This window comes from Macrobrachium nipponense, chromosome 20 (assembly GCF_015104395.2).
Source record: "Macrobrachium nipponense isolate FS-2020 chromosome 20, ASM1510439v2, whole genome shotgun sequence".
Classification (NCBI taxonomy): Eukaryota; Metazoa; Arthropoda; class Malacostraca; order Decapoda; family Palaemonidae; genus Macrobrachium; species Macrobrachium nipponense.
In genome coordinates, this window is record NC_061089.1 from 35,286,331 (window position 1) to 35,311,721 (window position 25,391).

Below are 25,391 nucleotides of genomic sequence, written 5' to 3' on the forward strand. Positions count from 1 at the left end.
TTTCTCCTGTCCTTCCCTACGATAATAGCTATACGACCCTCATGGTTTTTGTTTCAGGTTAACACATCAAAATATCTCGTCCATCACTGTTCATTAAAAAATCTAACCGTTCTTACCACTTCTGAACTTCATGACAGCCTCCCGTCATTCCCAGGGATAGTGCCATAAAAAATTCCACTTATTTACTTCAATAAAAAGTTCCAGTCCTTACCTCCGGTTAACTTCATGAAAAAGTCCCGTTTTTACCTCGTGCAACGTCATAAAATGTCAAATCTTTATCTCTGTGTAACTGCACAAACAATTCCAGTTACCGCCTCACCAGCGTTTAATAAAAGAAAATAAAAGTCTCTCTCCTCTAGCTATCTCTTGATTACCTCCAGCTATCTACGCAGCATTCGCTCACTCATTTCACAAAATTCTTCCCTCGTCCTTACCTCGAGACAACTTCATGGTCTTGCTTCCTTCCAGGGCCGAGATGAGGCCCTGACAAGTGGCGTCAGCAGACTGAGCCAAGTTCCATGTATGGGTGTCTTCCTTTCGGTGCGGTCGTTCGTATATAAAGCATCTGTACCGGTCTTCGTCGTTATTGGCGTGTTTGTGGCCAATTTTCCCAACCAGGTAGTGGTTGGAGCCCTCCTTCCACGATCCAAGGCATTCAAGTTCCTCCTCTGGGAAAGACAAATTTTACATGAATATTAGGAGTACTTAATCAGAACCTGGCAGAAATAGCCATACAAAAAAAGAGAACAGGAATTTATACTGTTTACATGTACTATATATTTGGCCTGAAACAGGATTCCTACTGGATGCAAGAGTAAACATCCATATACGGTTTAATTACTTCGGGTGGTTTCCATGAACCACAGCATTTGCTTACAATAAGCATTACTACAATATGAATGCAGATACTTTGTTTCATCCAGTCAAATCATATTTCTCGCTTTACATTAATAAATCATAATTAACTGGCCTTCCTGAGTCCTTGATTATAAATAAGGGAATTAAGTTACTACTAATCATAAAGACTCGTGGTTTCTGCAACCTTCCTTCCTTAATCCATCAGGATTATGTATATGTATGTGTATAATGTATAGATACAGTATATGTACACATATATAGTATATATATAATGAATGTACATACATAGTACATACATACATATTTGTGTTTAAAATATATATGCTATATATTTATTACAAATGTATGTTTTTATATGTATGTAAAGATAGATAGATAGATAGACTTACCGTAACTTTCAGATCCTGGAACATCGGCGCAAGCTTGATGTCTGAATCTGAGTCTGGTTTCCTCAGCGCAAGTATCCACCTGTAACGATAACATTCTATATCAATATTTTTAGACATTAATGCATTTATGGGAATTTCAAGATTGCGAACCTATTCAGTTTTTCTTCTTTTTTTCACACGCAATAAGCTGGTACTTCGTTTTCCCACATTGCTACTTTGAGTTTTTAACATGTGCACACAGATGACCGTTAAAACATGATGGGTTATAAGTCATCAAATCAGTCCCAACTGTTTTTCGATACATTAGAAATTTTGAAACTGAAGAGTCCAGCAGTCCAGTATTTTTTTTTTTTTTTTTTTTTTTTATATAGAAGACAGGAGACTTTTTCCGCCGGAAAGAAAACTCGTACACTTATTGCATAAAGTTTGCTCTTCACTGTAAATAAACCGTTTCATGTCGTGAAATGAAAACTATTATTTGGAACATGATGAAAAAATAAGTTTTCTTCTTCCTAACATTCTATCATATTTTGCCTGTGAAAAGTGTCGCCCAGAAGCAGAGACTAAAAGTACCATTCTGCAGGCGGCATCTCTTCCAGTTTTATCAAGGGTAATTCCGGGCAGGGGCTTTCAGCACCTGTCCCGCGTCCCACAAAAGCATCGCTACTTCAAATGAGATTGGGAGAAAGACTGATTGGGTAGTCAGCGCCTGTGGCTGGCCCTCCCTAGTTTCTCTGTTCAATCATATCGAGGCAACTCTCATATCAAATCAGGGGTGGAAACTCCAAAGAAACGCCATATTGAATCAGGCGGACGAGAGACGCATGGCCGCAATTTCTGCATTCAAGACCAGATGGATTTCACCTCGATGCCTCGTCCTCGTCCTCGCGGAAGGACAGGTTCCGGACGCTCAATGAAAGTTCCATAACAGTGAATTGAAAAGAAAAAGAGGGTAACCTCGTAATTAAAATGTTCAAAACCATATAGTTTTTTTTCTTTAATCAACGCCAGATGTCTGAAGAAAAATGTTCAAAATTAATTGCAAGCATCCTCGAAGATTCGGGTATTTAAAATAAGATATATTACTAGGCATTATAAAATGAAATTAAATGGTATGGTAATTATCAATTCGTGTAATCATTAACATCGTTAAAAGCAATGATGAAGACGACGATATGAACAATTACAATAACTTCCCTTTAATCTTTTTAGATTACCACATAAAGTCAAGATACAATTAAAGATGGAACACATCTGGCTGGTTTCATAATCTATTCTTTATTCTTCCTCGTGGTACATCAGCACACGTACAAGCATAAATGCATACAAGCTTATACCATTTCTAAGAAAAGGCAGCAATGAATATCGGCTCTACTGATGCAAAAGCCCTTCAGCTCCCACCACTTTACTCTCTCGAAATATAAGGAAGTCAAAGCATTACACCGACGTCGATTCACATTTCCAGTTTCATATTAATTTAAGCGCGTCACATAAATTAAATGAGGATTCCCCATGAATTATACAAAACACATATTTCATTAAAATGGAATATCCTTCTAATCCGGCAATAAATATTACTGAAAATAGGAATTAAAGGATTAGTCGAAAATTGAAACAAATTCGTCATGCATATTCAGTGTTGATCAATTTTGTGTCGCTTTGTAAAAAGTTTTCGCAAAACATTACGAGCGTTTAGCATAAACGACAAAAAATATTAATACCTCCCAGGCCAATTTTTCCAGGCGCAATTTCAAATTAATTTTCGTATTTTTCCTCTGCATCTATTAAATTACATTTACTGCAATTTGTTTTTACTGTGATTCCAATGTATAATTGCATAAATGCAGTGATATTTCAATATATTTAATTATGACGTGGATTAGCTTTTGCATATATTTGTACACATTTTGCACCAGACAGGCACGTTTTTATATTTGCGTTAGAAATATAAATTTATAACACTAAATGGTTAACACACAAGCATACATAGGCACATCTTTATCAGCAGTAACCCAATACTCGTCATTGTGGGTAGAATCGGCGAAAAACGCGACTGAGGTCTTTGCTACATTCATCATCTTTCTGCTGAATCGGTGATGATTGCACAGCCCATTTTTACGCATGACAAAAGCCTCAAAACCAAAGGCTGACTCCTCATTTTTTTTTTTTATCTCCCACACACACACACACACACAATGCTGCCATTCCTGGATGTCTGGGTGTTTCCATTTGAAACTTTTGCACACCATCAATCCAACCTTTTCAAGTTGTGTTCTTCCACTTTACTCCACAGACTAACTAGGAAACAGCCTTTCACCAATCATCTACAACCAGACCACGTACCCCATCCTTCCAGTATACCTCGTAACTCTACAATGACTTAGAAGAGGGCTCATTCCAATAGCTTCACTTTTTTCTTTCAGTGAAACAAAGCACACCTTATTTCAATAAAGAAAAGACTTTAAATTGTTCATGCATTCTGATTCTACCTGCCTAATCACCCGGTGTTCCGGTGGATTTTACAGAGCTGTCACCGTTATTATTGCCTTGCCTCCTCGTTAACGCTCACCATAAAGGTGATATTCACTCTGGGTCTGAGTTACCATTCCTCAGCCAACCACGCCAACTATTATCACTTAATCTACGCCAATTATAGCGTCAAGATCTTATGTTGGTCTTTTGTTTTTCAACTTCGTCTCCAAATACAATCAATCCTCAGTTTTTATGTCTCCGCAAATGCAACGTATTCTTCGTAATCATCAGTAATCCTGCATCCATCCAAAACCTCTTCTCTCTATCAATTTCGTTTATTCAACCAAGATACAAATGCGTTATTTTGCTTTCATTCGACCAAACTGGAATACTGAACTCATAATTTGGTGCTTTATATATCCTTCTACTCTTCAATCAGACAGAATCAAAATCAATTTGTCTACACATTAATCCAAACTAAACTCTTCCCCCTAACGCCAGCAGTTGGAATTCTCTTCCTGTGAGGCTAACCCCGCTCTTTTTAATCGTAATTCTTCTCCTTATCGTGCTTACGCTGATTAGAAAGGGACTATTTCATTCGCTTCAACTTTAAGCCGTTTCCCCATCAATGGATGTATCTAGAGAAAAAACAAAATAGTTAAGACCACATTCATACCTAAGTGCTTTATCGTGGAAGAAGCGCCTGTGTAGAAAACCTCCATAACATTAGCTATTTCATACCTCTATAAAGTAGGCTCATCATCAGCTTTACGAATCCGTCCCCTACCCTTATCCCCGCTGCGCCATTCAGCTATACCTTGCTGGCACTAGAGCATTATGTATTTATACATGTAAGTATATATATTATATATATATCTATATATATATATATATATATATGGTATATAATATTATATATAATATATGACAACTTGTACCAAGATTTTTTATGATTTCAATTGAGCCACAAATATGCCACTAATTACAAATATCCCACTAATACAGAATTCACTTTACAACGCGAGGAGCTTCCACCCTTTGCATAGATAGATTCGAAATCTGGCCAGGGTAGGAACACCTTGGTTGTAAGTTTTTCCCAGGGGAAAGTGAAGTCGATATAAATGTGTTTTTTGCTGTTTAATACCTGAATACGTGATAATATCGCAAATTAAATTAATTTGCTTCTTACTTACAGAGATAGGTACTCAAATGACAAAGTAAAGGTTTTACGTATAGGATGAGGCGGAATTTATACTGTGTACGGTCACATAAACGAAGAATCAATGAAACTATTATTATGGGGAGAATATCGAGAACTCTTACTGACAGTTTATTTACAGAATGGACTTGGCATGTCCTCGAACGTTCCCATGTGGACACGTTTAATTATGCACCACAATTCTCCCTCAGAGCGCATGGCAATCTCTTATCTAAAACGAGCCAACAGGTCTTCAATGGCAAACGTCCTTTGCGGGTGACGAGTCAATACCATTTACTTTTGACTGGGTTCTGCGGTCGCTCGTTTCAGTTTGCATGCGAAAGCAGTTAAGCTTTTTCTCTCCGAGAAATTCATAAGCGTTCTCCGAAAAGCAGACCTCTCCATATTACTTTCAAGGAAAATTATGAGTATTTTGGCTTTAGTAATTACATGGCCACGCTACTGCAGAGCACAATGGGGCTGTACTCGCGTAGCAGGAAACTTTGATTCAGTATTGAAGCTTTCCAGATATCACGTTATTTTCTTGAATATTTGGTCATATTCATCATTTTCATGACTTCAGCAAGGACAAAGCGAATTGTTTGCCATGCAAACGATATCCAAACACGTCAGGCAGGGAGGGATTCAGTGAAAACGTCTGCTTCGCTTCCAGAATAGAAAATGATATGTTTATTTTATCGCTTCTATTCTGAATCTCAGTCAATTCGCTCGCTGATTTTGTTTAGGTTTTCAAATAAACATTTTGAGCTTTTTTTCGTTAAACTAAAATTACGGGGGGAAAATTGTGTCAGAGGGATTAACGATTATATTTTAATATACATAAAAAGCATTGCCTAATATCCTTAACATGCATCATATAATACATATAGTATTTATATAAGGATGCAGTAAGTGGAAACAAACTGGTACATACAAAAAAAATCTTCATTTGTGCCGACGTTTCAAGACAAGAAGTCTCATTTTCAAGGCTGCAATAAAAAAACAACCATTTTAAACTATAAATACACTTGAGTTACATAGAAAACTACTTAAAAAAATATTTGTATGTACATAGCGATAAATAAAGCATCGTTGGAGGTACCAACCTATAGAGAAGAGATAAGGAAGGCGACGGGAAGACGGGCAAGTGAAAAGCGAAAAGCCGGTTACGACCGGTACAGAGGGATGGAGGAGTTTTCGGGCATTCAACAATGGAACTGTCAGTTTAATTTGTGATTTCAGAATCAGAATAGAGTGTGCTAGCTCGGAAGAGTTCCTGGTAATGATTTTAAATTGATCATGTTCGGTATTATTGCCACATTTTTTTTACATGCTCTCTGATATTTGAAAATTCTGAATTACTCAGTTTATTTCATGTTCTATAGTTCACCCCTTCAAAGGAAGTCTTTGAGTGCAACCCACGTAAGTTCCTTGAGAACACCGAGGAAAATCGTATTTATATATCACCCCCAGACGTCATAAGGTCGCTTAAGCGTCTTTAGTATTGAATAAAGAGCCAATTTTCAGAGGATTCTTTGGAATTAGATTAATTTTTACGGCTCTTCGCTTTTCACTGACCCGTCCTCCAGTGCCTTCCTTATCCCTTCTCTATAGGTTGGTGCCTCCAACAATGCTTGGTATTATTTTATTTATGGACATTAATAATGTAGCGTATTTTAACTTAGTTCACTATGTTAAGGAAGTGATAACAAAACACTTCTTCTCAATACATTATTGTCGCTAATGCATACTTACAGAGAAAAAAAAATATTAAGTTTTTACCTCGAATTTTACCTCGAATTTTCAAGGCTGCAATAAAATACACTTGAATTGCTTACCAATCTACTTTTAAAAACAAAAATATTGGTACATAGAGATAAATTAAGCATTGAATTGCTTACAAATCTACTTTTAAAAACCAAATTATTTGTACATAGAGGTAAATTAAGCATTGGGTTTACTTTAGGTAGGTTGCCATGAATCTTAGGCTACCACCCTAGATTAGGTATGTATGAAAGTGGTCACGTTAAGTAATTTTCATATTCAATTCCGATAATTCTCAAGAATAGTTCCACACGGACTGCAAGGAACGTAACCGCGGATACGACCTCCATTAGGGATTGGGGCGTCCAATGTATTTCGCCGTGTTTAGTACTGGCACCTGGGGGTTAATTACAGTCGTCCGAATAAATATTACTTAAAATTCTTGTTCAGGAGGTAAAACTGCATAGAAAAACCGCAACTGCCATAGTCTAGGCTGTCGCGGAATAGTAATACAGATCTACATCAATTCCATAGAATTGATCCAATATCTGTATATGAAGGTGCCAAATCTTAGGTACAGCTAATTGTGAAGGCACTGTATTTTTGGTATATTTAGGTAATAACTCCGCGTCGGGTATTTCTTTGAAAGTTACAGTTTCCTATAGCATTTGGGTTGCTTACTAAGAGATTAGGACCCTATGTCAGCAGCCCAGCTTAGAGGTTAGTTCTAATGCCATCTTTTTCTGAGGCCACTTGCATATTCAATTGCATAGAATTACATATGTCTATACACGCAAGTTCAGTAGTTATTTTCATGGTTTTACACGAAATATAAGTTTAGGTAGAGACTAGCACCTTCAGTCAGCACCCCAGCTTAGGGGTTAGTTCAAATGCAGTAATTTTCCGATGCCTCTTGCATATTCAATTGCATAGGATTGCAGATAATGTCTATATGCTATTTCAGTAGTTGTTTTCATGGTATTAAAAAATAAAATAGTCCGTAAAGAGCCTAGGACCTTAGGCCAGCACCCCAGCTTAGGGGTTAGTTGAAATGTGGTCATTTACTGTTGCCACTTGCATATTCAATTGCATAATATTGCATGTAATATATATACAAGCAATTTCAGTAGTCAGTAGTTATTTTCATGGTTTTACACAAAACAGAAGGGATGAGTTGAGAGATTAGGACTTTAGGCCAGCACCCTAGTTTAAGGATTTAGCTCAAATACCATAATTTCCGAGATGACTTGCATATTCAATTGCATAGTTTCCATGTATGTAATTTCAGTAGTTATTTTCATGGTTTTACACGAAATAGAAGAGTTTAGGCAATATATATACAATATATATGGGTAGGCACCCTGGCTTAATGCTTATTTCATATGTAATCATTTTCTAAACCCATATGCATATTCAATTGCACTAGGATTTCATATAATGTCTATGCAATCAATTTCAGTTATTTTCATGGTTTTTACACGAAATAAAGTTTAGGTGAGAGCCTAGGACGTTACAGTTATTTTCATGGTCTTTACACGAAATAAAGTTTAGGTAAGAGCCTAGGACGTTAGAAAGCACCCTAGCTTAATGTTATTTCACATGCAATAATTTTCTAAAGCCATATGCATATTCAATTGTACAGGATTTCATATAATGTGTATACAAGCAATTTCAGTAGTTATTTTCATGGTTTTACTTTAAGAGTATAGGTAAGCGCTTAGGACCATATTTCAGCACCGTAGCTTGATGATTTTTCTAAATGTGGTCTTTTTCTAAAGCCACTTGCACATTAATTGCATAGGATTACATATAAACGTCTATATGCAATTTTAGTAGTTACTTTAATGGTTTTACAGGAAATAGAAGTTTAAGAGAGTGTGAGACCACTTGCATGTGATTGCATGCATGCGCGTGATAATTAATGTCTATACAAGCAATTTCAGTAGTTATGTTCATGGTTTTACATAAAATAGAAGAGTTTAGTTCAGAACCTAGGCCCTTAGGCCAGCACACTAGCATAGGAGATAGTTAAAGTGCGATCATTTTCCGAGGTCAATTGTATATTCAATTGCACAATATTAAATGCAATGTCTGTATATGCAATTTCAGTGATTATTTTCATGTTTTCAGGAAATAAAAGTGTAGGTAAAAACCTAGGAAATTAGGACAGCACCCTATTTTAGGGGTTAGTTCAGATGCAGACATTTTCTGAGGCCACTTGCATAGGATTGCATGTAATGTATACATACGCAATTTCAGTAAACATTTTCATGGTTTTACATGAAATAGAAGAGTTAAAGTGAGAGCCTAGGACCTTAGACCAGCACCCAAGGTAAGGGTTAATTCAAGAGTTCAATTCAAAAGTAGTCATTTTCTGAGATACTTGCATTATCAATTGCAATAGGATTGTATGTAACATCTATATATCCAATTTCAGTTGCTATTTTCATGATTTTATGCAAGAGCACAGGACCTTGTGCCAGCACCTTAGCTTAGGGGTTAATTAAAATGCAGTCATTTTCTGAAGCCACTTTCTTATTCATTTACATTGGATTGCATGTAATGTTTACTTGCAATTTTAGTAGTTATTTTCATGGTTTTACACAAATTTGAAGAGCTGAGGTTAGAGCCTAAAATCTTAAGCTAACACCCTAGCTTAGGGGTTGGGTCAAATGTGACCATTTCCTTAAGTCAATTGTTTATTCAGTTGCGTAGGGTTGCGTGTAACATTTATATTTTCAATTAAAGATTTTTTAATTTTTACTCTCAAAACTAGAGTTTAGGTAGGCTGTCATGAGTTGTCATGAACCTTAAGAAAGTATGAATATTGTCACATAAAATGCAATTTTCATATTCAATTGCACAGAATTGCAAGCAATATCTGTATCTGAAGGTGCCAATTTCCAGATAGTGATATATAATATTTTCATGGTTTTACACAAAATACATAAATATCTATGAGCTCTAGATATTTTCATGGTTTTACACAAAATACATAAGTAACTATGAGCTTAGGCCAACACCCTAAACCCTTAAGTTCAAATGGGGCCAGAAACATTTATGTCTGCGATTGTAATAGGGATTTTTTTACACTAAGTTTTAGAAAATACCTGTGCATTTAAATGCAAAAATATTGTAATTAAACCTTAAAATAAGGATCCAATTTTTTTCAGAACAAATGGCCACAAAGAAAAGACCTTCCCTTGTGAGGAAGACCACCAGGAGCCAAAAGGCATATTACATACAGGGCAGCAGAGACATCATGTCAGAGGGAGGCCTGACTGGAACACCCAAGGACAAGAGGAGCTGCAACCAGAGTACCAGAGCTAAGGGAAGCCACAATGGTACATCAAATGACAAGGAGCTGCTGCATCTAGAGGAGCAGAAGTACCAGAACAGAGGGAGGCCAGAATAGAAGACAAAAGAGCTACTGCATCCAAAGCAGCAGAAGTACCAGAACGAAGGAAAGCCAGATTGGCACTCCAAAAAAGCAGAGGGAGGCCAGACTAGAAGACCAAAGGGCAAAAACCAGCTGTACCCAAAGTAGCAGAGGTATAAGACAGAAGGAGGCCAGACTAGAAGACCAAAGGGCAAAAGAGCTGATGAAACCTGAGCAGAAAAAGTTTTCCAAAATAGAGGGAAGTCACACTGGCACACTAAAGGACAAGAGCTGCTGCATCCAGAGAAGCAGAGGGAGGCCAGACTAGAAGAGCAAAGGGCAAAAAACTACAGTACCCAAAGCAGCAGAGGTAGGCCAGACTATAAGACCAAAGGGCAAAAGACCTGTTGTACCCAGAGGAGCAGAAGTTCCAAAATAGAGGGAGGCCAGACTGGCACACACTAAAGGACAAGAGCTGCTGCATCCAGAGAAGGGGGCAGCCAGACTGGAATGCCAAAAGACGAGGAGCTGTATCCAGAGAACGAAAATAGAGGGAGGCCACAATGGCACACCAAAGGACAAAAGCTGCTGCATCCAGAGGAGCATAGGAACCAGACCAGACTAGAAGACCAAAGGGCAAAAGGGCTGTTCACCCAGAGCAACAGACATTCCAAAGTAGAGGGAGGCTAGACTGGAAGACCAAAAGAGCTGCTGCAACACCAGAGAAGAGGCTGGCCAGACTGGAACACCACAAAGTACAAGAGCTGTATCCAGAGCAGCAGAAGTACCAGCACAGAGGGAGTCCAGATCATAATACCTGCTGAAGCCAGAACCAAGGGAGACCACAGGACAAGAGGTGGTGCATCCAGAGAGCCAAAATAGGGGGAGGTCAAATTGGAAGACCAAAAGGACAAAAGAGATGATATATCGAGGGCAGCTTTAGTCCGATAATTGAGGGGGGGGGGGGGGGAGAGCTGCTGTACCCAGGGTAGCAGAATTCCAAAATAGAGTGAGGCCAAACTGGCACCTATGGACAAAAGCTGCTACATCCACAAGAGCAGAGGTACCAGAAAAGAGGGTGGCCAGACTAGCTGTACCCAGAGCAGCAGAAGTACCAATACAGAGGGAGGTCAAAGAGCAAGACCAGAGGAGGTGCAGCCAGAGAGAGGATAGACTGGAAAAGTAAAAAAGGACAAGAGAGTTGATGTATCCAGAGCAGCATTAATCCCATAATTGAGGGAGGCCAGACTAGAAGACCAAGAGGAGTTACATCCAGAGCAGCAGAGGGAGGCCAGACTGGAAGACCAAATGGACAAGAGAGCTTTGCTGTAGCAATGGAGAGGTCTCTCTTCCACCTTAGGTCAGTCTCACTATCTACTGCAAGCACTCTATCTGGAGAGATGACTTCAGCCTGCAAAGGAGAATTGTGAGCCAGGTTACATGTTGAAGGTCAGGTGTCCCACACCTTCAGATCTTTGCTGCCTATGCCAAAAGCAGACAGCAAGTTTCTTGTTCTACTTCATTTGTAATGCAACTGCAGAGGTCGAAATGAGACAGAGCAACATAACAGACCTTAAGAAATGCATTATTCATCACCTGCAGAGGTAAAAATGAAAAAAGCAACATACCAGGCCTTAAGAAATGAATCACTCTAGACCTCCAGGAGTTCATCAGGCAACCTCGCCATCTTCAGAGCTAGTGCCCATAGAGAACCTGAAGATCAACAAGAAGATGCCTGAGGGCAAGCCCAAAAAAACACTTGGTTGTCCCCACCAAAGAAGTGGTTGTGGCAATGGTCTATAATGACTTCGAACCGCGATATGGTCGTATCAGTTAACAGTACAGTGGAGGAAAGAAGCGCCACAAAACTACTGAGCCTACAGTATCATGTTGTGAGCTGGGGAATGAAACTATCCTGAGGTGGAAAGTACGTGTACTGTTAGTGACAATTCTGTTTGGCATTACTGATTTAAATAAATATGCTAGTATAAACCACATCATGTGTTACTTTCTTTCATGGTAAATGATCCACTGTCATTCATAGTACTCCTGGGCAAAAGTATGTCATGGGGGACTTAAGCGCTCTCTCTCTCTCTCTCTCAAGATAGGTAACTTAAGGCCTGTCCACACAATCAGGCCTGATCGGGCGGACTTCCCCTCTAATGGGCAAACAGTCAAATTGCCCAATGGGTCTTGTAGCAAAATCACTATGGTGGTGCCTGATGGCTTGAGCTTCGACCCTGGCAGACGTATGTTAACCACATACATTTCTTTTACTGGACCATTCTTTGCACCATATTCTCTTCTTTTTCATCACACACAAAGCAATTATCATGCTACACTATCTTCTTTGTGGTAGGCACCATGCTTATCGTACTGCTCTGAACACGCTACTGGCATCGTCGGGCACACCCATCTCTCTATCGCCTCACCCGTGTGGACAACATTCACAGGTAAGCCCACCAGAATTTGCCTGTCAACCCCGGAGCACACCGATCAGGCCTGCTTGTGTGGACAGGCCTTTACACTGGTCAGCATTTTTGACATTTCATATTTCACTACTTCTCAACACTCCCAAACCCCCACTCCTTTCCTATCGTGTCACTATTCATCTCAACGAACATGAAAACTATGGATTAGACACTAATATCGGTTGTTTTTGGTTATTTTTACATCACCCCTTCCTCTTTTCCAGATGGTAAGTCATATATATATATATTACATACACTGAAATGAGGTATGATAAACCATTAAGAGTTTATTTAGCTACTAAGTCTATAAGCAGAACCTCACCCTACTTCTTCCCTTCCTCCTTCCCTTACCCTGTTTCTCCCCTTCTCCTCACCCTATCACTTCTACCTCCCATCCCCCTCCCTAACCTTTCTACCTTCCATCCCCTATCATTCAGCGTTTTCCCTGGCATCGCCAGGTTGGTCAGCTACCATACATATGTGTATATAAATATAAATAATAGTACACTTATCTGTTAAACTGAACAGCTAAATAATGATTAAAGAACTAAGTGTACAATAAACTGATTCTAAGCTTACCTGAGACAGCGGCTGGGCACACTCCCCGTACCCTTTGGAGTAGCTGAAGGTGAAAGTGCCACGGAATGGGCAAGTGATGGGCTCAGCATTCAGTCGGAAGATTGAATAGAGCATGGCGTCACCTGTGATACCCAAGCAAAGCGTCTTCAAATCTTGCCCTTCTTGGTGGCAGAAAGCTGGAAAAAAGAAGTGTCATTTGCGGTTAATTACTTCAAAATTTCTTGGTGAACATAATTACGTAAACACCACCCCAACAGCCCCAAAACACACATTAGTTACTGTTACTTCTTTCAAATGAACACCATATTCACTGTAAGACTGTACCTCAAGTCAATGGCCCTTGTGGGCTTGTTCCATATGAATAAGGTTCATCTGTATATTTACAATAATAATAATAATAATAATTGCCTATTTATAGAAAAACTTCATAGTTTATTACTGTTCTACGAGAAAGGACTGAACATTTAGAGGCTCTTTTTCTACAAGTGGTTTTTGGTGTTCAGATTTATCATATCTGCTGAATCATTATTATCATCAATATCATTACTATTAGAACTACAATTACTACATCAGCATTCTTATGAAACGGGCCTTAGCAGCCTAGAAAAAAAATAAAAAGAGATACTAAACAACTAAAATAATAGCGCGAAGCAAAATTTTGTCTGGCCGTAAGAGTAAACCCAGAAATCAGGGAAACAACTATTTAAAACTAAAGATGAAGTCCAGGCGACACGAGGCCGGTATAAAATCAAAGGTTAAAGGGAGGGAAAACGCAGGTCGGGTATGTTTGACGTTTTGCAGATCCTGCTAGGTGATAACCTGGGGAGTTTGGCGCTCACTTTGTTAGGGCTAAGAACGAACAACAAATTTTTGGTCGACCATCAATTTAATTCTATGGTCAAGAATGAACCAAACAAGAACGTAAACACTTAACAAACGGGCCAGTAGTCGCAAAATCAAAGTTGGTAATATCAGCAAATGCAAGTTTTATGCATGAATAGTAAGTAAATCAAAGTTTGAGGTGAGAATGTCACTCGTGAAGACCTAAAAATGGACGCATATGATCGCATTTGATGCAGAGGTTAAAGTGACGGCAAAATGACATAAGGAATATAGATATATATGAAAAGATCTCGTTGAATAAATGTGAGTAACTGAGCATGGGAACGATGAGATGAACTGGGTGAGAGACAATAATGAAATAACAAGGTTTCTTAGGATAAATAAAAAAATAACATGTCTCTTACGAAAACAGGTGAAGGAATTCAAAGGATGTGCGTCTGTTGAAATATTAAGATTACTCTGCTATAAAAAGGAAGCATTAAAACCTGGACAGTCTGCATACAATCTAAAATATTATGCCTTTATTGATTAATCTGTTCGAGAGTTAAATTGCCGGGAACCTTGAAAAAACGTCTGATAAAAGAAATGAAGCAAGATACATAATATATGATGTATACAGAATCTTTGTAAAAGCAAAGCCTAGGGGTGTTATGAAATTGGATGTACAGATAGCCAACACCTTCGCTAACAGGTGAAGGTGAATGCGCTAATAATTACTACGTAACTAAGAAAAGCATCCTCTTGTAAAAAGGTTAGGTTAACCTGTGACGGCATATGTATGTTAGATTAGACACCAATAAATTATCTTGTATCCTTGAAATGACAGTACAGAAGACATACAACACAGAACATCTAAGAAGAGAGGGAAACAGACTAAGAATATCATTTGACCAGGAATATCCAGAAAACGGCCAGAAAGTCACGAAAATCGCCTCTTTAGCATAGTTCCAGAACAACGGCACTAAAGTGCAGCATGGACAGGCGAAGTGCGTGTAGCATATCTGCTAAGGTGGTGCATTATTTAGGAGAGTGCAATGACATATTGCGGATGATTCAATGTGCGTGCATCAGTACAGATGACATGGAATTTGCCACCCAGCGGTTTCCGTCTTCATTTCTGCAGTTAACAGGGTTCACTTTACAATGACCAATATTTTTATCCTTAAAGCTCGTTTTTAGATATCTTTGCAAAGTCAAACTCACAACACACAGGTTTCCTCTTAGCAGAAACGTAAATAAAGGATGTTCCACTCGGAAAACCACCTAGTAAAAAGAGTCGATACTTCTGTATCCTACTATTGGCTTGAGATGCATAGGATACTAGGGGATAATTAGTGGCATACTCAGCGCGTTTCAGAAAGGCATTATTGCTACAGAATACACAATATTGTGCCAGTATGTTTTCTAATTCGGTATTTCCTATCATTCAATCTGTAATATGTCTCTAAATTCTGTAGAGGGTAAGTCAATCGCATTAAAATTAATGCTTAAGTTTCATTTACATCTACAAGTTTCATAGTGGGTAAGTTATTCGAATTATATATATATTTTAAAAAATCAAATACCAATACATATTATCAGAAACATTTACAATAATAAAATTAAACTATTCCTGCAAGTGAGATCTCTTGTGCTGTAATTATATTTTTTGCCAATTTTGTTGGGTAAATAAGTTTACAGAAAATATGTTGGTCGACTTACATCTGCGCTTACACATTTTTAAAAATGAAAATAAAGATATGAACTAAAAACTCAGTGTCTAGATATTGCCAGTGTCACATGGTAATATCAGGGGCCTTGCAATTACTCCAGTGTGACATTTCATTTTGCATATAAACTTTAGTTTATCATAAAAGGCACTTCTTAAAAGTTACGCAATTTATAAACCAAGAGGAAAGGCAGGGTATATCAGATATGAGTACCCACCTTCTCATGCACGTAAGTCCTGTTATGAATAAGAACGCTAAGATAGTCCGGTTATGAAGACTGTATCAGGTATCATTTTTATTCGTGTTCCATTTACTTCAATCCAGACTTCCATGGCGTCATTCTTGACAGTCTAGTCATTATCACGGCCAGGAATAGAATGATGACACAAAGATTTGAGTTTTCGGAGGATTTCAGCGCCTACCACGGGAACTGGTTTAATTCTGACTGCCATGGCCTAACAGCTTTTGCGTTAGCTTCTCAATATGGCCCAGAGAAAATTATAATGAGGCCACACGTGACAAAACTAGTTAGATTCACTTAATCCCATGGCGTTTTAGCTGGCCCGTTTGGTGTTTCAACGAAAATTCTGTCAACATAAAAGATAGGCAAATTTCCTCTCGGTTGCTGAAATACTGTTTTTTGTCATCCTAAATTTAGGCTGTCAGTCAAAGCGGTGGGCACTTTCGGCCATCAGCCCTAAGGCTGTGAAAAAGAGTAACACTCCGCCGGTTGGACAGCATGACTGAAGAAAGGAAGTGGAATGGAGGTGATGTACCGCAGCTGGGGCTAGAAAAGATGCTGCATACACCCTTTAGTAATGCCTCGGCTGCTGAATTACCAAATCAAAGACACAACCTGGGTTTGTGGTGACAGTAGATGTGGCTATTTAGATAAACGGGGGGCTTTTCGTCTTTGAAAAATGAGTACATCAGATATGACAGAATATTTGTACCGATGCTTCAGCCGAAAAGAAATGCGATTCAATTATAAGAGAAACTGTTTTGGTAAACCTCAGAGACATAAATGGCGAGTTACTCCAAATCTAGACTCGCTTTTTTGTAGACTCCTTAAGACAATTGGCTGTGTCGTCTTTTGTTTAATTTGCTCAATGGATATGCCTTTTCAGATTTTCAAAATTCTCATCATCCTTTGTTTTCAGATTTTTTCGACTATAATATCCACCACGTAGTATTATACCTGCAATGAATCTTAGGTCTTGCTTTTTTTCTAATAAAGTTCAATGCGACACAATTCTCATTAACATTTCAAAAGTTCAAAATGGGTGCAAAAGGTTTTTTGTGGTGCAGGCGCATATGAATCCCATTTCATAGCTTAATGTTTGTTATCTTAATTGTTTATCTTTGACTCTCCCATTCGTAGTTTATTCTTTATTTTCGCATTTCTCTTTTTTCCATACTGGGCTGCTTTTTCTACAAAAGTCCTTAGGCTTGTAACGTCTAGCTTACCAAACAGGATTGATATTTGAATAATAATAATAATAATAATAATAATAATAATAATAATAATAATAACGGCCATACAGCATCCAAAGCATTTTGTAACTGTTGCCCATCAGCCGCAATCTCTCTTTCTCTTAGCATGTGACCACACAGCCAACCACCTCAGAATTTGACACACTTGCACACTGGCCACATCCCTGTCCCCGTGCCTTCCCCGAACCGGGCAACCCCCACCCCCCCGACATTCACCTATTGTTCGAATGGAGAGAGACTTCACGACTCTACGTGGAAACAATACCGCTGGTCCGCAAAACAAAAGCTTCCTTTGATACCTTTTTCGATCAATGGTTTCTTCACTTAAACGCATCGTGAGAGAAGGAACAAGAGAATAAGAAAAAACAATGAATTGTCCTGGTACAGAAAAAGGAGAGAGAGAAAAAAAAATGTCTTCACCTTGACACATTGATTTATCACCTTCAATTAAACTCTGTTGAGCGTGTGGCTTTTAAGTTTTAGGAATGACACGAACGTCGGACGATGGAAGCATATTTACTTTACTTTAAAATCACTTACTCTTGACTGCAAAAGAGAATTTACAAGAACTGGGCGTGCGTTTGGGTGACTGCAAATAGCTTATATATACAAATTGAATGTTTTTTCGTGTCAAAGGCGAAGAAACGAAAGTCTCCATAAGGCAATGGTTTAGCAAAATCCGAGTCATAAAATATAAGCATGTGCTTAGCTGTATTAAATACGTGATCTCAGACGGAGATTACGCATCATACTTATCATAAGATGAAGACCTGAACAACATGATTAAAATGAATGAATGAATGAATGAATGAATGAGTGACAGCAACATAAAGAGTAAATTAAAATAGTCAAACATGTCATAAAAAGTTAACGACAACACTTGAGAGCTGCATCAAAAAACCTACAATAACAGAAATTAAAGCGTACAAAAATTCAAATCCGTCATAAAACGTTAACGAGCATATACTTACACTCTTTATACTGGATGACATTCGCATGCTTCATGTTGATTACCATGCACTTGTTACATTTGAACTTCCTGTAAAAGAAAAAATAGGAAAATTAACGTCACGAACTTCCTGCAACTTCTTAATGAAAAATTCAAAATAAACTTCACTCACGAGAGAGAGAGAGAGAGAGAGAGACCATAACACATACATAACAAAAACAGACTCACAAGCACGAAACAGTATGAATACATTCTTTCATAATTATACATGTACCAGAGACTTGTGAGATATCAGGGTAGTCCACAATACATTCCCAAACTCTCTCATGTAAAAACAAATACAGGAAATGTATAGTTTTCAAATCTAAACGGAAAAGTGAAAACAAATGGAAATGTGGAACCTGCGGAACGTTAATATCAATTACATAAATTTTCTTCGTGTCAACATGTGCGTCTGAAAACTCAATAGGACGTAAAACGTTAAAATAAGTTCCAAACTATCTCGAAGTTCAATAGTTTTACTGAAAACCTTTCTTCTCGGAACAATACCTTTGCTTTTTAGTTTATTAGCAAGCGAAAGTTCACGGTAATTATTTTGTTTTGACACATGGAAGGACAGTAACGTATTAATAAAAATCATACCTAAATTTACCCATGCAAATGCAGAAATAACAATTTAATGTAATCATTTTTGCAAATGTTACCCCCGTTTATACAGACTTTCAAATGACAAATGTTATAGAATTTTAGAAATGTGCGTAAATTTTGCATCTTTTAACAGGAGCTGGTGATTAATTGCACACGACTTGCAATTTGAAAAACGCATGAAAGCTCAGCAGCAAAATACTAAGAAATGACACAGTGTAAAAGGAAAATCAATTGTTGCTACACATTCTCTTAATATAATAACCAATAACCACCCTGACTCTCCGAATCTGCAACACATTTGTGATGCACTCGAGCACAAACGCCAGTCCCTTGTACATTTTAACAGATTATCATTTTAATCCACGATTAAAACCACATTGACAGCAATGCGAATGTACAAAATGGAGCAGATCCACCAACAGCCGGAAACAAACAACGAAAATATAAGTCAATTTGACGCTCTTTAATGCCTCTAATGTTGCTAGTTGGCTCGCTGTTGTCAAATTGGACTGTCTCTGTGCTGAATCCTCCGCTATGAAAACGATTCCCACTCCCTCCATCACAAAGGTCTCTTATTCTCTAAACAGGAACTCTCCCTCGCATAGTTTCGTTATAAAATCAAGTATCGCCACACGAAACACCTTCGCATCGGCTCAAATTCTTTGAGTTAAGAGGTTAGCCCTTAACAGATTTTCCCTTCTCTCGAAGGTCAATACAGGCCACAAACGTGACGATAACATGAAGAAATATAGCATCGCGAAACAGATAATGACTTACTTAGTTGAAAGTTGAAGGATTTAAAGATGAAAAGAATCCTGGTCAATTTCTTACGAGATAATTCCACGGAAATTAGTAATATTTGTTGTATATCTCCAATTTCCATTTTAAGGATTACACAGAATATACTAATAGTGTCAACATTTTCATCGAAATAACAATTTCCAGTTTCTGGTATAACAGAAATTTTAAATGACTTATATTTCCATTAAATATATGAAGTGAGCAATGTGTTTTGAAATTTTCGTTACTCTGGGATAGATGAATTAGTCATGTGGCTGAAGCATAAATTCTAGCCTTTCTTTTATGACTTCCTGATAGGGCCCAAATAAAAATCTGCGGTTATTCAAAACAAAAGCAGATCCAGAACACATCTGCTTCCTCTCCCTTACCTCCACGACCGCTAAACCATTAAAGTTTCACACTTCCACCGACTGCGTGAACAAGTGGGGTAGGGAAAGGGGGGAGGGGGGAAGCTAATGTATGCGCACTTTTATTGGAACAAGCTTGTTGCTAACGACGTTCGAAGCAAGACAAATCGAGCTGAGAAGGTATTGTTCCCTTACTCTCGCCCTATTTTACATAATGGAATTATTTCTCTCCCACAAAACCCACTCCTCCAGCTCCACAACCCCCCCTCCCCCTCCTCCTCTTCTCAATCTGCTAACCTTCTCGACATACTCCTGGGCATATCCCATCCCTCCCCCACCTACAAAGGGCGAGACTCCATCCCCAATCCGGAGCCTCGAAACCGAAGAAAACGGGAATCTGTGGAAGCTGTGGAGGACATCAAGAATGTCTCTTTTTCCTTCGTGGTCTCACAGTTGCTGAGCCAAATGCCTTCCTCTGTCTGAAATCCGTATTATATTTTCTCATTTCATTAGAAAGACCAAAAAGACGTCATATCCGAATATCGCAGCCCTATTGATAACCAAGAAAATAATGTGCATTTAGAATATCGTACACCATTTTCACCTGCAGAGCGTGGTTCCAGAGGGTACGCTAATCCATGTCACTGATAGCGAAGGTTGCGACCCTCCAGCGTCGCGTAACTACCGGATAATTCCCTGCTTACGTCAACCGGCGAAAGGACATCGTCATAAGATCTGACCACAAAGCACTGCTTTGAACAGGAAGCAAACCCGGCTCCTGTCAATGGTGTTCGAAAGTGACAAGGACTGGTACTAGAGGAGCCTAATGACATTTGCGGCCTGCTGAATCAGTGATGAAATCTCTGTGCATCACACTTCCAAAATATAAGTCATTCTTATACTATCACAGGAGACCATCCATCAGACAAGGATCCCTTCCTCCTACACACACACTGCAAGTGACACCCATCCTTGCGTCCTTTATCATTTCCGTCCCAACACCTCTTCCACTCTTGAAGCTATTTTCTCGGATGTTACTCGTCTATCCTTCCAAAATGTCGGAATCAGGCCCCATTCCAGAACCCTAACTGTCTTCCATTCTCTCGCTGTGATCAAAACACCTGTAAACACTGATGCATTTTACGACAATCCAGCTTTTCAAAATATCCTTATCTACAGTTCTCATCTCTTTGAAAGCTTTCTGTCAACGTACAATAAGCAATAACTCCAGAATAAGAACAAGTACTCAAACAAGCACACAAACATAAGTGTGTAAACATATATACATACATACGTACGTACGTACATACATACATACATACATGGGCGCACACACATATATATCACTATACATAAGTCCGATTAAAGGATATATATGTACATATACATATGTATATAATACGCGCGGGCGCACACACATATATATCACTATACATAAGTCCGATTAAAGGATATATATGTACATATACATATGTATATAATATGCACTCACGCACGCGCGCATACATAATATATATACATATATAAATAGCCTTTAATCGAGCTATATTTACAATATTTATAATATCTGCACATAAAAAAAAGTAATAAACCTCACAAAGGAAACCAAAAATACACCGAGATCTTACACACTGCCTGGCTCCAAACATGAGGTGTTCAAATACCTGAACACTCGCATTCCCTTGCGTTAATGCCACTCCTCCGAAGAAAAATATACTGGAAAATTACTTACTCGAAAATGCAAACGTTTTCGTATATTACTACATAAAACGTTTTTATTGGATTCTCAAGAATAAAATTTCATATAAGTGACCTTTATCTTTCTTTTTAGGGATCTTAATGGTAAAGGATTATAGACGCAGCAATATTCCAGATCTTGGTTTAACCAGACCACTGAGCTGATTAACAGCTCTCCTAGGGCTGGCCCAAAGGATTAGATATTTTTATGTGGCTAGGAACCAATTGGTCACCTAGCAACGGGACCTACAGCTTATTGTGGGATCCGAACGACATTATATCGAGAAATGAATTTCTGTCACCAGAAATAAATTCCTCTGATTCCGCGTTGGCAGAGCCGAGAACCGAACTTTGGACCACCGGATTGGCAGCCTAGCGCGAAAACCATTCGTCCAACGAGGAACTTCCAGAAGAGATAATAGTACATTTAAAAGAAACTACGAAAACTGTCAAGCAAGGAAATTTCTCCAGTACTACAAGAGTATCACACTGACAATGACGGAATATTATACTATCGATTTTTAATAGCGATGGATTTCTGTTCTTTTGAATGATGATAGTTTCACTAGCTTCTGTGAAAAACAATTACAATAGTCTTCAAAAATGGCAGACTTGCGAACCAATAGCAGAAATGAAAGAAAGCATTTTTTTTACCTTTTAAAATTAAGTTAAGTGCTATTATCACTTTAAAAAATAAAGCTGCAATATTCTAATAGACTCTCCGTAATTTCATTTTTGCAAAAACCACAAAAAAATGTTTTAAACGCAATTTCACAATGTATTATTGCAGATTTTGCATTTTTAAGGGCAGTGGATTTTCCCCATAATTTCAGGAACATTAACTATTAGCATTTTATTTTTTTGCGATGCTGAATATAATAAATTTTCAGTTCTACTGATGCTAAACACTCTTAAAAAAGCTAAATATTTTGTTGTCACACGGCTAGGATGCTTCAACGTTTTCAATACCTTTATATAAATGAACATGGCAGATATCGATGAAAGTCATCCACAACAGATTTCGACGGTGAATAATCCTTTGATCTTACTCACTGTACTTCTGTCACTGTAGTCGTTGACTGTAAGAATGGAAGACTATTCTCATCCACACACTGATAAAAATTGTATTGTTTACATGCGGCTTTCTTATTCGGCAGTGTGCAGCATCGCAGAATCCAGATAAAAAGAAGGTTGGAAGCGGTACTTTACTCTTTCTGCCATAAATCATATGATTCAGATCATAGTTAGGAGACAACTTGTCCAATCAGCTTTCAGAAGGTTAATTTGTTAAGGTGCCACTACGTCACAAAGGTCAGATCCAGCGACCCCATTCTTCAATTACTGGAAACTTGGAAGACGGAAGAATTTAAGAATCTGGGGAAACAGAAGCGAGACAGAAAAATTCCTAACATTGTCCGTGGAGATAACACGTTAACGGACAAAATCAACAATCCAAGATATACAAAAAAATTAAATAAATAAATGGGTCGGTGAGCTTCACACATACGTCGAATAGTGAGAAGTGCTTGTGTTGACAAAGCTTTAAAATTAATCATTATATAAATGAGAGAACTTAAATCATTCGTGCTGTAGCCACACATATAGACAAAAGTTTGACAACAGTATCCATCAAGTAAAGTTCATTAATGTAAAAGTACAGGCGCTAGGAAAAACAGTAAAGAAAGGATATATAAAAAATGAATACTGCATCACTGTTGCCCTTCACAGCGATGAAAAATATCTAACTTATCGCGTCCGGTTTTTAATTCTCCGGGAAATGACGTTAAACTTCTTAAATTAGCAACTCCCTGAAAAGAGAGAGAGAGAGAGAGAGAGAGAGAGAGAGAGAGAGAGAGAGAGAGAGAGAGAGAGAGAAGGTTGGGGCAAGATGTAATATAGTCTTACAAAATGCTTTGCGGGATAATGCTACTTCTACAATATGTGCCAAAGGAAAAAATTCCTTTCAGGGCACAGTCTGGGCGTTCCTTTTTAATTGGTGGGCTTAACCAGTCACGGGCGCTATTTATCTCCTCAAATGGTGGGAGGGGGGATGAATGTTCCGATGCCAGAGGGGCATGCGCTGACCATTCCAACTTGGGAAGCATTTCATTCCCAAAAAGGCGAGTTTCGCTAACAGCTTGACAGGCGTTCACCGTTTCCAAAAGGTGACTGTTTCCACAAGACTTGCCTTGACCATTCTAATGACCCCAGCGGTCCCTTCCCAGTGGACATGCATTTGTTCTGTATCGTATTTCTATGTAACCGGTAAGCAATAATTATTCACTGCAAGACTGAATTTCTCGAAAACCTACAAAAACTTCGTGATTCGTTTAAATCTCAGGCAAATAATGGGCTAATCTTGACACATTATGCTTCCTCGAGGAACATCATCCTTTGATATTCATATTTTTCAGTAGGCGCAACTAAATTGACAAGTTTGCGTCATCAAAATACATGTATACTTTGCAGTCACATAAAATATTCAGCTGAAATGGTGTATGTATATACGGTTCATTTTTTCTAGCTGTTGTAAATCTAAGAAAACATCCATTTCCACTAGACGGTACAAAGAAGATGAAAAGAAAAACTATTGTATCATTAAGGTTTAAGAAACGACATACAAGAACCCCATTTTGAACATCTGGCTTACGGTTGTCTATGAAATAAAGATGACATTTCATGAGGTTCTTGCTTAGGCGATCCAGGTCAGTCCTGTTAAATTTTGTAAGACAAGCCCTGAACGAAATTTTCCAAATTAGAAGAGGTTTTCAGTAATATCCAATGTTATTTTATGAGTCCCTTAATATCAAAGAGTCTAATTTCCGAATAACCAAAAGTTATAGCTTCCGTCAAAAGACATTTCAACGATAACTTTGGACTTATCTTGAATACTTCCTTAATAACTACTCTGCTCTATACAAGTAGGACTACCATCACTGGCACATTCTCAGTTTCTTTTGGGATTGATGCAATATTAGTAAACTTTAATAATAAAATATATAAAATAGAACTTAAACATTTCAAAGATAGAAGAGCATCTGCAATGGGAAAGTCTCAACTTCTCGTAAAGTCTTGATATTACTTAACAGACTTATTTTGATAGTAGTAGCGTTTACCGAGAGAAACAACGCGAAAGTGAAACCGGAGTTTCATAAAGATGTTTATACTGAAAAAAAAATAATAATAATAATACTGGGCCTTGGTTGCAACAGCCAAACGGAGGAGCCGTGTGTGTGCGTGGGTGTGTGCGTTTGCTCTTTCAAGGTTTTTATTGAGAGGAAAACTCACAAAGATTTTTCTGGGCAGTTCAGGTTGAAATGTGGCTCATGAGCTGGGAAATTAGAAAAGTTAATAAAGTTAATGGGAATGGCCCTTTTCGTAGATAATCTTAGAAGAGAGAGAGAGAGAGAGAGAGAGAGAGAGAGAGAGAGAGAGAGAGAGAGAGAGAGAAAACAATTTCGGGTAAAATCTTCCATGCCATGACCCAAATGAACCACATTTCATATTATTTTTTGTGAAACTAATTTAGAAGGTATGTCCACGAAACCATCTCAAGATTCAATAATGCACACCCTTCCTACGAGGTCCCCATTTTTCTCTATTATCAACAGTCTTTTTATTGTTTATTTACCTAGATTTTAATACTTTTATTTGCAGTCGAAACCTTTCAGTTTCAAACAATAATAGACGAAATCTCGGCGTTAAACTTTGGTTAAAATAACATCATCATAAAAAACCGATCATCATCATTTG

The 25,391-nt window shown here is 38.1% G+C and overlaps 1 protein-coding gene across 6 annotated transcripts in view; it reads right to left on the minus strand.

The window, feature by feature from the left end:
- LOC135224836 (uncharacterized) overlaps positions 1-25,391 on the minus strand; it is a 634,596-nt gene that overhangs the window by 11,011 nt on the left and 598,194 nt on the right. For all 6 annotated transcript variants that reach the window (XM_064264186.1, XM_064264191.1, XM_064264167.1 and 3 more), the window contains 4 exons: positions 18,128-18,195; positions 13,111-13,286; positions 1,248-1,326; positions 435-668 (listed from right to left, as the gene is read on the minus strand). In XM_064264186.1, the coding sequence (XP_064120256.1) occupies positions 435-668; positions 1,248-1,326; positions 13,111-13,286; positions 18,128-18,195 (557 nt within the window). The remainder of the gene's footprint in view (positions 1-434; positions 669-1,247; positions 1,327-13,110; positions 13,287-18,127; positions 18,196-25,391) is intronic.